This window comes from Euprymna scolopes, chromosome 2 (genome assembly GCF_053919585.1).
Source record: "Euprymna scolopes isolate OS-2025 chromosome 2, ASM5391958v1, whole genome shotgun sequence".
Classification (NCBI taxonomy): Eukaryota; Metazoa; Mollusca; class Cephalopoda; order Sepiida; family Sepiolidae; genus Euprymna; species Euprymna scolopes.
The window spans coordinates 62554226-62570164 of record NC_136483.1 but is presented as its reverse complement, the minus strand read 5'-3'; the positions used below and the strand labels follow the sequence as shown (position 1 = coordinate 62570164).

The 15939-nt window shown below is 31.0% G+C and overlaps 1 protein-coding gene across 8 annotated transcripts in view; it reads left to right on the top strand.

Moving 5' to 3' along the window:
- The window catches only part of LOC145291555 (protein kinase C iota type-like), a 355461-nt gene that overhangs the window by 273503 nt on the left and 66019 nt on the right, over positions 1-15939 (top strand). For 7 of the 8 annotated variants that reach the window (XM_080137652.1, XM_080137646.1, XM_080137627.1 and 4 more), the window contains one exon: positions 2844-2966. In XM_080137652.1, coding sequence (XP_079993778.1) covers positions 2844-2966 — 123 coding nt within the window. Of the gene's footprint in view, positions 1-2843; positions 2967-12881; positions 14968-15939 lie in introns of those variants that run through there. The other variant, XM_080137619.1, reaches the window with a different exon arrangement.

Here is a 15939-nt window from a genome sequence, read left to right as displayed (position 1 = left end):
TCAAAAAGTGTCCGCCACGCATGTTCAGCAGTCCCGTTTTGGTGTGGCTATCTAGGAGCAGATGTTTCATGCCTGATATGATGGTTAATTAGTAAAAGTTCAAAGTCTTTATTGGTGAATTCCGTACCGTTGTCAGAGCGAATACACTTGATTTCACCGTAGGGGACCATGTCGGCTAGATATTTCTTAGTTGCTAGCAGGGTATCAGATTTGTTCTTTAAAAAGTAAACCATTATTAAACCTGAATGTTCATCTACGAAATTCAACACACATCTATAATGTTCTCTGGCCATCGGTTCTACGGGACCGTTCAAGTCACAATGCACCATTGATAGGATTTTTTTTGGCCTTTTTGTCTGGTATCTTGTTTTGATAGTTTGTCATTTTCCCTTGCGTACAGATGTTGCAGTTGAAGGTTTTTATGTTTGTATTTGCATTCCATCAACTACAGTCAGCAACTTTTTTATATCAGGAATATTGCAGTGTCCAAGAATTTTATGCCATGTCTGTAGATCATGGCAGGCGGTTTTTGATGGGACTACGCTATTTAAATAATATAGTCTTCCATTTTCTTTAATGTCGAATACAGTTCCATTCGGGTATACCAGTTTTGATTTATTGGGGCTAAAGTTTATATTTGCACCTTGTTTTGTGGAAGCTTGTACAGAAAATATATTTTGTTTAAATTTTGGGATTAGAAGAGCATTTTCTAGAATACAAAAACGAAGTTCACCTTTATTGTTCTTTAGCGAGATTTTCGCATTGCCTCTTTTCAAAACGATATCATTGACTCGACTCCCGTCAGCCAGTTCTACAAAATGATTTTGTGGCTTAAAGTTGGGATCAAAATTGATAAAATCAGATTCCTTTGTAATCACATGCGCCGTGGCCCCACAATCGACAAGAAAATTATTATTGTTTGTTGAAGCATCAAATGTACATGAAAATAAAAATGTATGTTCGCTAACAGAGCTCTCTACATTTTTAATGTAGTCGCCATTTTGAGTCCTGTATCTATATTGGAAACTCTTGTGATTAGGTCGTCCACAATTATAGCAAATAATTTTTGTACTTTTCTTAGGAAAAAACTTGCTTTTGACAAAGTTGCGTTTTTTATTCCTGGCATGGGTATAATTCGATTTTGGTGTTTTTATGTGTGTATTTTTAAATTTCATGATATTTGTGGATTCGTTTTTTTCTGTGATCATTTTTTCAGTTTCTTCGTAACTTCTGAGTGCTACCTTGAATTGGCTAAAAGTCATGGGTTTTTCTTTCTGGCTTATCATGGTGGTAAATGGCTTGAAATCACTCGGTAATCTCTTAAGAACCATGGAAATTAACAGACTGTCACTTATAACTTCACCAGACATTTTTAAAGAATTTGCAGTTGTCTCGGCTCTTATAATATAATCAGTAATCCATTCGTTTTAGAGAGGTCAGTTCAGTGTATAAAGAAATAATTTTGGGTTTTCTTTTCGATAAATAATGCTCTCTCAATATGTTTAATGCTTTGCAGCCGTCGTCCAGGGCTTCTCTTATTACCAGTGATAGACTTCGGTCATCTAAACACTGTATTAATTCCGCAAAGACAGTTGCGTTCTTTTCAATGAAGTCGGGGTCGTTTCTGTTTTCAGGTTGTGTTTGTAGTACTTTGTGTAGCTTTTGGATTCGTAGATATCCTAGAAATTTAACTTGCCACAATTCGAATTTTGATTCAGATCCATCGAAATAAAGACGCACACTGGGCCCATAACCTCTAGAAGTGTAAGCCATTTTGAGTTTCTGATGGTTCGCTGTTACACACAAGTCCTGGGAGGTGACTTGTTTGTAGTAGACAGTTCCACAGAACAAAATATTCTTACCGTGTCGAGATGGAAAAGAACATGTGAAATTGCTCCAGAAAAGGTTTAATATTTATGAAGCAATTCTGGTTTCTGATTTGTTGGTAGCAGAACGTGAATTAATTTGATTCATCAGTTCTTAAATAGATTCGTCAGTTTATAAATAGAATCGTCCGACTGTGTGGGATCATACTCCATTAAAAACACCAAAATATTGCAACAACGCTATCTTTTCTTCACAAAGTTCAAAACCAACTTTGAAACCTAGTAGGTGATTCCCTTTTCTCTTCTCTGCAAACGTCTTTCGCACAGTAGAGACATTGTACGCTTGTCTCTGCTCTATTATTTTCATGGCAAGTACTCATCTGAGCTTCAATCTATGGTCCCCCCCCCTTGCCAAACTTTCACAAAAAACTTGTCTAGCTAAAAAGACTATCAACAATTTTCAACATTCTCTATTTGTACCTAAATCTAAACGCAAATTCCATGAACAAAGTTTATTTCCAAGAACTGTCTGCCTGTGGAACTCTGTTTTCTTGGCCTGCTTTCCAGCTGACTACAATATGGTCATCATCAGGTCCAATGTAAACAAATTCCTGTTGAGCTGTCCTCCTAAATAATTTTAATTCTACCCTATTTCCACCACTAACTATTACTACACTGTTGTCCCGGTGACCACCGTACCCTTATGCTTGAGTAGCTTACAGACCTTGATAAGTGGTGACTCCCTTGTAAATAAAAAACAAAACAAAAATACAAAATAGCAGCAGCCAGCATTTGGAAGTATAACCTCAAAAAAACAAATAATTTGTAATTCTTGCATTAATTTAAGGACTGTGAGTATGTTTATATCATTTTGTATATTTTTTATGAGTTTATTGTAGTAATGTTTGTGGTATTTTTTTTTTATGCTTGGTAAACTATGCTTTCTACACATTTTTCTGGTTGATCAAAAAATAAAATATTTGAATATACTAAGGAAATCGAATTATTTTCTTTCAGATTTCAGTGTTGATTGGTGGGCCCTTGGTGTATTAATGTTTGAGATGTTGGCTGGACGATCACCATTTGATGTTGTTGGTAGTGACAATCCTGACCAAAATACTGAGGATTATCTTTTCCAATGTAAGTAAAACTGGCTTAAATTTAAATTCCCTTATAATTTTAAGCAGTAACGTCTTGCCATGTTTAATCATTTTTTCTTTTCCCAGCTCAGTACTTTTAAAAATAAAAACAATAAGCTCCCATTTTTGATTGATCAATATCGGCCTTTAATAATTTTTTTAGATTAAGATGTTTATTGAAAATGACAAATGGATGTTTGGCCTCCATAATATTTTCTTGAATTAATTGAACAAAAGTGTCTTTTTGAAAAATTTGTTTTTGTTTTATTTAGGCCTCTTTCTCCAATTTTATATTTTATTTCTTATTTGTTAGAATATCAACAGTTTTCCTTTTTATTATTTTCATCGTTAGTATCTCCATCATAAACCATGTTTTTATATACATTATTTTCATGCTTAGACTATTACAAATTCTCACTGTGGTATGCATGTGCATTGATATCATAACTAAAACAAATGCCATAAATAATAAATATTTGAAAATATTAAGAATTTGAAACATGACAACTGTGAACAAAATCACTATATTCGGCAAAAGGGTTGATATACCATAAGACAAATTTAAATTTTAAGCAGCTTTTATTTCAATAACATTTTCTTTGTCCAGCTCAAGAATAAAGAAAAAAATTAACTATTTGATACCTCAGTTTTAATTTGAGTTTTACTGTTCAAATTATTTATTTAAATAAAATCTATCTTCTGTGTTTTAAAAAATGATTAATAGATGTAGGGTTTCACAAAAATGTTAATTAAACAGATGCTTGTAATAAGGGTTGTAGAGTCAGAAGATCCTTGGGATGAAAAATGTTGACTCCCAACACCTTGGTTTAGAGTTTTCTAATATTCAGACTGTTAATTTTTCTGGAAATTAAAAAAATGTCTTTGACTCTCAGCATTCTTATAAGTCCAACATGACTTCTTGTAACAGGTCTTTCTTTACTCCTATTTTTGCTTTTTAAAATATCAAAGCTAATGTGTATTTTATATTGCTATGAATAGCTCTAGTCACAACCATCTTTATAAATCTAATAAGTGTGGCATAAGTGGTCCCCTTCTCTCTTTCCTTGCTCTACTCCTAAAATTTTAATCTTAAATCCTTTATAATTTCGAATTAAACTACAAATTTCCATGGATTCTTTAAATTTATAAAACTGAAATAAATGCAGTTTTCTTTCTCAAAAGGCTGATATTGAAGTATTTATACTTTTGACAACATAACCTTCATAATTTACTTATTTCATACTAAACAAATCTGTTGCTATAACACAAAATCCTCCTCTAAAAGTAATTAAATAAAATACTCAACAAAGACTATGAAATTCTCTCTCGTTTCGTTTAATGACTTTTCCTTTGTTTGTGGATCAGACGTTTTTGATATTTGACAAGCTGACTCTCCAATCCTCATAGTTCGGCAGATCAACAATTGTATCCAACTCCATTGCTGTATGGTCATGTCTAATCACTTGTTTCTAAGTCTTCCTTTGCCAGTTAACCTTCCTGCAATTCAAGACATCTATGCTTCTGCAGAAGGGTGAATGCACCACACAGTCGTACCAACATGACTAATTCATCACAAGGATAACATCTATGCTGGATAAATGTAGTACTTTCAGCAAATCCTCCAACTTTATCTGTTAGGTTTAGTCAGATTTCATATTAAAGATCCATTTAATCATGGATTTGTCATTGCACTGCAATCAAATGAAAGAGGACTGACTGAGGGCCCAGCATTTCTGACACAACTGCTATGGAACTTACTCTGGATATAGAGAGGAACAGCTTACAATGTTATGAGAAGTAACAACTCAGGAAATTTTATCATTGCTGTCTTCACCATTGTGGTGGTACTAAGTTCAGATACACCATATTTCTTAGATAGCAGAAAGAGTTTATCTCAAGGGTGTTGTCATCTCGTATATAAATAGTGTGTCTGTCACAAGCATCTCTTACATTTATCCTTCAAGTTACTACACTTTTTATGGACTCAGAGTAGTCACAAGTTACTAAATAAAAACATACCTAATTTAATCATATTAGGTGGGTGCAAAAATAATGTTGTTTTTTTGACGTTCAACTTCAAAATACCATAACTCCTTTCATAATAAACTTTATTAATCGAAATTAAGATCCATTAAAATCAACACATTTTTGCCAACAAGAAACAAGTTTATTCATCCCATTAGCATAGAAATCAAGAGTTCTGGAAGCAATGAAGCCATTGAAGGCTGATTCGACATCATCTCTGCTTTTAAAGCATTTTTCACGCTGGAAGTTGTCGAGATGCTTGAAAAAGTGATAATCGGTAGGTGATAGGCTCAGTGAATATGACGGATCAGGTAGTCTCTCGTAGCCCAATTCGTTCAGCTTCTGCAGGGCCAGTTAAGCAACATATGAGCGAGTGTTATCACGGAGGAGAATCGGTCCCTTCATATTGACCAATCTCGGGCACATACGTTGGAGCTTCTGGTGCATTTTATCAATTTGTCAGCAGTACTTCTTCACTGTAATCGTTTCGTCCGGATTCAAGAAGTTGTGATAGATGAGACCAGCCGCAGACCATCAAACAGTCACCTTTTTTGGTACAATTTTGGCTTCGGGAAATGTTGTGGAGCTTCTCTGGCACCTAACCACTGTGCTGAATTTCACCAATTGTGGTAGAGGATCCACTTCTCATCACACCTCACAATCTGCTCGAGAAATGGATAGTTTTGTTGCACAGACAGAGCGCAGAAGACATCTCAAAACAATAATTTTTTTGATTATCGTTCAATTCATGCGCCACCCATTTATCCAACTTTTTGATTTCCCTATTTGCTTTACACAGCAAATGACTGTTGAGTAGTTGACCTCAAGTTCAACAGCAACTTCCCGTGTGGTTTTGTGAGGATCAGCTTCAATTAAGGCTTTCAAATGTCTTTTATCAACCACAGTCTTCATCTTTGAGGCTCTCATCACCATTGCAAAATTTCTTGATCCACCATTATGCTACATGTTTGTTAATGGTTCCTGGGCCAAATGCATCATTGATATCACGAGTTGTCTCGGCAGCTTTTCGGCCTAGCTTTAACTGGAACAAGAAAATTGTGCAGATTTGAATTTCGTCCATGCTGTCGAAAAGCCTGCAAAAAAAAAAATGAATGACGAGACTGAGAACGATAACGAATAACACGAATCGATAGAGCAAAAAACATGCTTCAAAATGATATATAACATGGCAATAAGATATTAATGAATTCAAAAATAATATATAAAAGTAACATATGTGAGAAAACGATATTGTTTTTGCACCAACCTAATAATAATATTACTCTTAAAAATGCAATTAGTTTTCAAATCACTAGTTGATGCAATTAGCTTTTGCTATTTGCAGACATTTTAAATTGAACTTTAAAAAAAAATCTTTTTTTAAAATGCCCACTTGTATTATAAGTGATTTTCATATTCTATCATTTGTATACAATTTTAAAAATTTTATTAATTCATTTGTCATCATGTTTGCTAATGGATTGGAAGATCTGAGGTTCAGTTCTTGATTGAATCCTAAAAAGACTCAAAGGATAGCACTAGATGTTTTGTTGCTAAACGCTCTGCATTATAAGGTGTGAGGTAAAGGTGAGTCAAGTAATTCAGAAAAAGAAGTGATGCTCTCCCCTGTGCAATAGCCAACAAAAAGGAAGTTTTGGGGTCACTTTTGACTATGGTTGATCAATTTATTTATTATATATCATTGTTTTTGTTTCTAAACTGCCTTAGTTCCTGAATTAGATTTTAACATTTAATATCTTTGTATAAAAAATACTCTAAAATCTATTGCAGAACAAATATGAAATTATGCTGCTGCTGCTGCATTTACAGGCCTGTGATTTCCACAAAGTTGGTTCAGGCTCACTCGGCAGCTGACAGAAATAACTGGAAAAGGTTGACTGAGCGTTCCTCAATTTTTAATGAACACGCTGTATAGTTTTAGCTTATATGAATCTTTTATAAATTGGAAGAAATAAATAATTAATTTTAATTGCGCAGGTTTGGGTAGATTAGATAAATGTTTGTAATTTTTTATTTATTGTATTTCTATGTTTTTTCCTGTTTATATTTATAATTTTCTCATAATGGTTTAACGTTTCACAATCGGCCCTTCCGGTTAGTTCTGTCAGCGGCTGAGCACATCCAAGTAACTTCATGGAAACTGCGGGTCAGTAAATGCAGAGGTACCAAAATTATTAATAGATGATATAATGATTGATTTCATTTTATTTCTAACTTTCAACTCGTTAAAATTTTAAATAAGTAAATGCAAAAATTACAAGAGAGATGAGTTTTTAAATCAGATTGGTATACACATATCGGTTAACATAAAAACACCTTTAAAACTTTCTTTGTTCGTAAGGGTTACAGGTTTTGTGTAAAATCAAATAATAATGAAGTCTGATTGATTTCTCTATTCTTCTATACAAAATAATAGTCTTGTACGAGTTAATTTCCTTTTAATTAATGATCTGCCTCTTAACCTTTTCACACGTTTGCACATCAGTTTGTGAAGATGTGGACAGATATTTACATATAATAACCTTATAAAAATATCACATGCTCTTAAACAACATCAGATCAGTTCTCTCTCTCTCTCATATATATATATATACTTCATTTAATCACATAAATTAATATACGAAAGTATAGATTTATGCGTAAACTTTAAGTATTTACTTCAACAGTGCTCATATATATTTTATAACTTACTACTATATATATATATATATATATATATATATATATATATATATTTCAGAATAATGAAATAAAATATATCTACTGGTATTCAAATCCAGTGATTTTCGGTCTTACAAAATATTAGATGTTTTCAAAAAATAAAAAAATTCTATATTTGAAGATTAACCTTTTCAAATCATAAAATTTAAATACCTAAATTTTCAGAGATACACACACACACACACACACACTTTTTCTAGGTTAAAAAAAAAACCCTCAAAATTAAAACCTATGGAATTTCAACAAGGTTGTTGATAGTGCTCAATTAAAAAAAGAGCAAGATATTATTTTATTCAATTTAGGTAAACAAAATTATAAGTCGCTACAATAAATTTACTGTTTCAGTCTTAAGACATTGTCTGGCAACAAAAAACCTCTGGTCGTATTTGAGGCCAGTCATTTAATCTAGCCTCAGATAAGATCAGAGGTTTCTTGTCGTCTGATGATGTCTTTTAAAACTGAAGCAGTAAATTTACTGTAGCGACTTATCATTTTGTTTACCTAAATTGAATAAAATGATATATATGATGATTTGCAACGTCTTGTCAGACGAGTGCCACTCCCTCAGACACTTAAATTCCATGAGCCTAAAACTGACTTCTCTCGCCACAGGACCATTTTTATAGACAAATCCCTGAGGGAGTATCTATACAAAGATGATGTTACAGAGTCTTAGCTTTGTATGACAGCTAAGTCTCTCTCTCGGTTCAAAATGTTGAGATCCAGCAACAAGCAAGAGCAAGATAGCCAGCAACAAATTAAACTGCAGACCAGCTTAATGCGGGTACTGGTCTTCCGCTTTATGGTTTTTTAAATCAGAGATTTGCTTCTCCTAGAAAGGTTGCCTTCACCACGGCTTACGGGAGCCCTCTCCACCCCAATACACATATACACACACACAAATATACACACACACAAATATACACGGTGCTAGTTGGCCGTTGACCCAGAAAAAGAGTTCATTCGCCCTTTGGAAGGTCTTGTTTTTAATCCTTCAGGGAGACTAGCCGCCCTCCTCACCAAACAAGTCTGGTGGGGGAACCAGTTTAGTCGCCGGTGACCCGACCATGAGGCAGGTAGTACTGGGTTACATGGTACCAGTAGCATATGACATGACCTGACATATATATATATATATATATATATATATATATAGGAAATTTATTACTGTGAGTCCAGAATGAGTTTACAAATTGTTTCAACTAGAGGAAAATCCTCAAAGAGAGGAAAAATCCAACTAGCATCATCAGAATTCATACATACATACATACATACACACTATATTCCTGAGTTTATAAAAAATATTTTTTGAGGTATCTCTTATGTCATTCAAATTGTTATGAATAACATGCTTGTATATGGCATGGAAAACACAACTCTGACTCTCTTCTATATATACTGGTTGGTTGCATCTCAATAACCAAAGGAAAGAATCTGTCCGCAATCATAATTTAAAAAAAATTTTTTTGATTTATTTTATATTAGCAGTTCAGCCTGGCTGTGCTCAAGCCCTATGTACTGTTCATAACTTTATGTGCATATGTATATATATATATATATTAAAAAGTTTGACTCTTGTCCAGGTAACCTACATTTAAAATTTTAAGTGTTTAGATCCAAAATTGGCTGAATAGTTTGCTAGAGACTGCAAAGGTCAAATCTTTTGAACGTATTCCTTGGCAGTCAAATTTTTGGGCAAAAACTGATTAAAAAGCTTTCCCTATGTCTGAATACACTTTATGTTAAATTTCAAATGTTTAGCCCAAAAATTGGCTGAGTAATTTGGTAGAGACCGCAGAGGTCAAATTTTTCTAACTTTGACCCCAATTTGGACCCCTTAACATTTATTGTTTTGGGCTCAAATCAAATTAAAAAGTTTGATCCATGTCCAAATAACCTATATCTAAAATTTCAATTGTTTATACCCAAATTTGTCGGAGGAGTTTGGTAGAGTTCTCAAAGGTCAAATCACTTAACTTTGACCCCTTAACAGCCAAATTTCTGTCCGAAAATGGATTACAAAGATTTTCCCAAATCTCAATACCCTGTATATCAAATTTCGAGTCTGTAGACTTAAAATTGACAGAGTTATTGCGTAGGGAAATGTACACACACACACAGACACGTTCATTTTTATAGATATATAGATAAATTACTATTTTTATTTTGGTGAATAAATTCATTGAGCTTGTTATTCAAAACAGTTTTTATGATATTACCTTAAAAAATATTTCTTACATAAACTCGATAATAATATATACATGGGTGTGTTCATCTAAATTGTATCCATATGACTAGAATCAGTTGGTTCTCATGTTGAGATTCAAGACCCAATCACTTTCTCAGCTATGCCTATTCTACCAGTTATTGCCACAAAAAAAAATCTATAATGCTGATATATTTGCATTATTGGTTATGTGAAGTGCTCTTTTCTTATCGGGACTTTACGTTGCGAGTGAAGTAATTGCATTTACAAGTGTGTTTTCAAAGTGGGGACTAGAAATATTAAAATGCTTATTTTTTGGTGATTGTGATTTTTTTCACTGAGAATCTTCCAAAGCTCATTACTGAGTGAAAAATGTCTTTTTTTTTTTTTTAAATAAAATGAGCAAAATCAAATTATTTAAACAATAAAAATGTATTAGAACAATATACTCTTTTTTTTGTGTTTTTTAACAAAGGCTATTTTAAAAAATCTGAAGAAATTTAAAGGTTTATACCTTCACGTCTCAACATAAAATTCAGTGAATATTTAGAATTTCACTTATTAAAAAAAAATACAGAAATATTTTTATGATGTACATACTTGTCACAGACCAAAAATGTCATATTTCAGAAACCATGTGGGTTTGGCTTGTAACTTTCCTATTTGGCTAGTAAATGAAAATATTTTGTTGTGAAAGGTCCAAGATAAATTTGTCCATAGAGCCGTGTTTAAGCTAAAGGGAGCCAGTAATCTCCTTTATGAGAAAGCTTATGTCTGCCTTCTGTATGTGAGAATCTGCTAATCACAAACTATATTCTATAGCAATCTATTTTTTGTTGGATGTCTAAAAATCTCAAACATTGCCCTGCACTTTTGTTAAAAATTGTTAATTAATAATTAAAATAGTTAATTAATAATTTAAGAAAACAATGTTTTTTGAGTGAAACATCATTTGACTTTGCTTCACACCACTAGTTTGAATATTATCTTACATGAACAGCATGAAAAAAAAAAAGAGAAAAATAATTCATTGAAAAAGAATATTTTATTCTGGAAGCCTCAAATAAACGAATAAATTCTATTTTATTTTTAAAATAAAATGTATGATTTTAAAAATTTCTATAAGTAATCCTACACTGTTTAAAAAAAAAAAATGTGTCCATATCTCTCGTTATTTAAATTTGGGTTTTGAATACTTTTACATGTTTGCTCAGTTTTCGAGGTAAATAACTAAACAATCTTGAATCAAAACCATGTTGATGTAAATCATATGCATTCTTATTACTGCTCTACTTATAGTATTGAGCACTGTTGGATGCAGTACATACCAGTTAATAAGTCTACTAATAAAAATTTGCTAAGAACCTTAATTTATATATGTGTGTGTGTGTATATATGCACACATTAAAATTAATAATAGTAAAAATGATTTCTCAACACTCCTTTTTTTACCCTCTTTGTATAAATTAAACTAAATATAGCCCACATTTGGACCCATTTTGCCTTACAGCTGCATTCTGATATTCATGATGATCAGTTAATTAGTTTAGGAGTAATTCTTTACATACAAAACTATAAATATATCGTTTTTAATGTCAAGTGAACTAAAAATATATATAAAAAGTAGTTTTTATTATACAATTTTTATGGCATTACAAAAAGCATGGGTATTTGAAATTGTATTTTTCTCATATGTAACATTGATAAATTTTTTTCATTAATTTTTTGCTTAACTATTAATTAAATATTCATTGAAATAAAATAAGGGGAAAGTACAACTAATTCTAAACTTTAAGTATTTAAAAAAAAAAAAAAAAAGTAAGAAAAAATTGTAAACATTAATATATTTAAAATGTTTCTATTATTCTCTACCCTAACATCATTGGATAAATACAATCAGTTATATATTAATAAGAAAAAATTGTAAGAGGTTTTTGTAATTTAGATCATACTCTATTTATCATACTCTTTGTTTAATGGAGAGCATTTTCAAGTTTTATTTACACTAATTTGACATTCAAATGCGCCACAGTTTTTATTTATTAATTTTTGTGTGCATATATATATATATATATATATATATATATATATAGTTTTAATAAACAACTGAACTTTCTTTCTATAAAAGCTAAAATTATTTCTTTTTAAATCATTTATATTGAGGTGGATATGAAGGTCAAAATAATTAAAAGTTCTTAAAAAAAGAAAAAAAGATTTTCAATTTTTAGAAAATGATCTGACATTAATTAAAGCTTTCAGTTTTTGCTATGAAAAGTCTTGTGCTTGTCCAGAATTTCCCTCTTTATAGAAACAAAAGAAAAATGTGTATGATGTATGCACCTATGACAGAAAGAAAATATTGTATTCCAAAAATCACATAAATTGATCAAGTAGTTTTACTTTTAAATAAGAAAATCAAATTTTATGGTTAAACTATGAGCAACAATCTTGTGATGCTATTTTGACAAGTCTAAAGGAACAAGAGAGATAACTCCAAATCGAGATTTTAGAAAGACATTCTTAATATAGGAAGGAAGGGGTATTGAAAAAACTTAAAATTACTTAAAAATGATTTTCTTTATAAAAATAAAACCACTTGATCAAGTTGTGATTTTTTTTTTTATGTACAATAGTTTCTTTTCATCGTTGGTACATAATACAGATTCTCTTTTGTCATAATGGGGGGAAGGCAAGTGCCAAAAGTCTTGATCAATTTTTTTTTGGTTTCTAATTTTTAAATTATAATTTATTTCTTTAAATAGAATTGAACTTGCATATTCTTCTTGCACATTCGACTGAATATTTTTTGTTATTCATTCCTTGTATTTCACAAGGAAGTAGCTGCCACAAGGAGGTCTACTTTTGAATTTTATTCATAAAATTTAAAATTTAACAAAAAAAAAAGTCCATGTCATGTTTTATTCCTTCTATTCTGATTTGCAGCTCGAAAATCACGCATCTATCCGTCGAAATACCTCACGTTGACCTCGGGGGGATGTGAGAGTATATCTGTGGGCACGCCCTCATCTTATAGGCATTGTTCAAGTGGGCTAGTACAACATATGCAGGATATCCTCCATGTTTTCTGTATTACTTGGGAGCCAGGCACCACCCAGATAAGCAGAACTCATTCTGGTGGGACCACACAATCGCTCGTTTTTGTTTCGTTTTTCCCCAAAAATTTATGCATTTTAAAAAATAATTTTATTGCTGATTTTATTTTTTTGTTTGTAGAATTTTTAGTTGGATTTTGTCTTCACGTTCTTCCTTTTCTTCTTCTTCCTCCTCCTTAATTTATCTTGCTCTACCCCATCTTCCTTCCTTCCTTCCTTTTTTTTTTTTTTTTTTTTACAAATTCTTGGAGCTGCCAACTGTTTCTTTTAGTAACATTACTAAAAACTGTTTTCCAGAATTTTTTTTGTTATCTGAGAGCCATTAAGGTTTGAATTTATTTTTATTTTTAAAAAAATTTTTATTTAAAATTTTTTTCGAGTTATATAAAAAAAAAAACAATTTAAGTTAAAGAAAAAGAAAGAAATTTAATTTTAAAAAAATTACCAAAACAAATTATTTTTTCATTTTAAAAATTAATTTTTTTTTCTTAATTTTAATTTTTGATTTATCTGTAATCCCAAAAAATTAAAAATATTTTTATTTAAAATTATTGGTAGTTGTACTACTATGTAGTGTTTAGATTTAGCTACTTTTGCAGAGATATTATGATTAAGGGTGGCTTCTAAAAAATGAAATTTTCACTACACACTTGTAGTGATCAGCAATTACTCACCATCTGAAATACCTTAAAACAATATGAATCTTGGACAGTTTCTTCAAAAGGATATTGATAAATATTTCCTTCAATTATTCTTGATTAGCAGGACTGTCTGGCATTTCTCTGGACAATGGATAAGAAAATAGAAAATTTAAGAAACATTTTCCTTTTAAAACTTTCTAGGTCATTTTACTTTTTCAACACCTCTCTCTCTCTCTCTCTCTCTCTCTCTCTCTCTCTCTCTCTCTCTCTCTCTCTCTCTCTCATGTAAACCATTGCAACTGCATATAATAGAAAGAAAAAGTAATGAACAGCTGGCTGTTTGACCTAGTTTCAGTTTTGTTTTTCAGACAACTATTACTAAGAATGAAAGTAATTTTTTAATTTTCTAACATTAATTTATTCTCTACTAACACCGAACAAATGAATTTTATAGTATTTTGTTTTCCTATAGCCAGTTATATCAAATTAGAATATGCAAAGCTTCCAAATGTGTATTTACCATTTTGTGTTTTACATCTTTGGAATATATGGTATCAATTGTTTCTTTAGATTTTTTCGCCAAGGATTGAACTCTCCATCTCTTGATAGAATTCACTCTAGAATATCGCTTCACCAAGATATGGACAGCAGTACAAAATATGTCTAATGTAAATAAAAATGCTCCATTTCAAAAATAGATATTAAGAGAATAGATACCTAAAATTGAATACCCACCTCCACCCCACCCCCAAAAGTATATCTGCTCAATTTTTTATTTTATTTTAATAGCATATTCGCACATTACAGTTCTGAATTGTTGAGATGAGGGTTAATTGTTAGTATTACTTGTTTTGATTAGACTATTGTTCTCATCTTGAGTCTTATTTATGCAACGTTTCAGTCAATGTACTCTTCGGCAAACATGTTGGTCTTGGAAAAGATGGCGACTATATTATTCTACAGAGTGACACTTTAAAAAAACAAAGAAAATGGATGCATGGGATTGTTATTAAAATTTTGCATGTTGTATCCAACCAAAGTGTGCTTATCCTTAAATGCCAACAAAATAAAGACTGTTGAACATTCATGACTAAGACTTGATGGACAAGTCAGGCGTAGACTGAAATCTATTTGTACCAAATATGGTTAGATTGCGAATTTATTAATAATTCTATGAGTGACATTTGGGTGAAAGGTGTGAATCACTCTGTGCCACCCTGAGAATTTGGGATCTACCTACAAGGAAGTATTTTACCCTCCTAAAAAAAAAAACAAGATGTTATTTGAATATTTATTTCATTTAGGAATCCTGGTGTTTTGACATACTGGAATCATTGTTTATGCAACATAGTAGAAACTTTCAGAGAAAAAAAATTTATCTTTTCATTAAACACTGGTAGTGATCACCTATCAGATCAGGGGAAAACACTCTTATAAAGCATGAATTCATTCTCACCGGTCAAGAGGAAGCTATTCGATTTATTTTTTTATTTTATTTTTTTTTTTCGAGTTAAGTCTGTTTTTTTAAAAGCTTTGAAAGAACAGCTTTAGCCAGAAGGTTCAGCCACTGCAGTCTTCAAAAAAAAAATATATATATAATAATAAATAAATAAAAATAATTGGATAATGTTTCAAATTAAAATCTTGTTTTATATTTTTGATTTAACTTTTAATTAGGGTAGATTGATTTTTCAATTTTTTTTTTTTTAATATCAACTATGCTCATGCAAAGAAAATCTGATATTAGTATGAAACTAAAATTTTCTTTTTTAAATTGCAGTAATATTTTAGTAATGAACTTTAGAGATCGTCTAATAAGAAGCACTGGAAATCCTAGTTTTTTTTTGTTTTTTTTTAACATTTTTGTATAAATGTATATATCTTTGAAATTATAAAGATTGAACTTGTGAAAATTGGTATTTCGATTGCTACTTCAGCCATGAATAACCACTGTACACACTAATAATGTGGATTTTGCCAAATTCAGTTTTTAAAAAATAATGTTTAAACAATTTATTTTAAATAATTGAAAATAAACAGTCTGGAAATTGCTGTAAATGACTTGAATACCATTGTGTATATACATTACTTGGAATATGATTTGAAAATAATTGTAATCTTAAAAAAAATGCATACATCTATTTATAGTTATCAGGCTATGTTGAAAAGCATTGAAAGTGCTTGATCATAAGAATTAGAGAATTACAAATGATTTAAAAACTATACATTTATCTATTCATATACAAT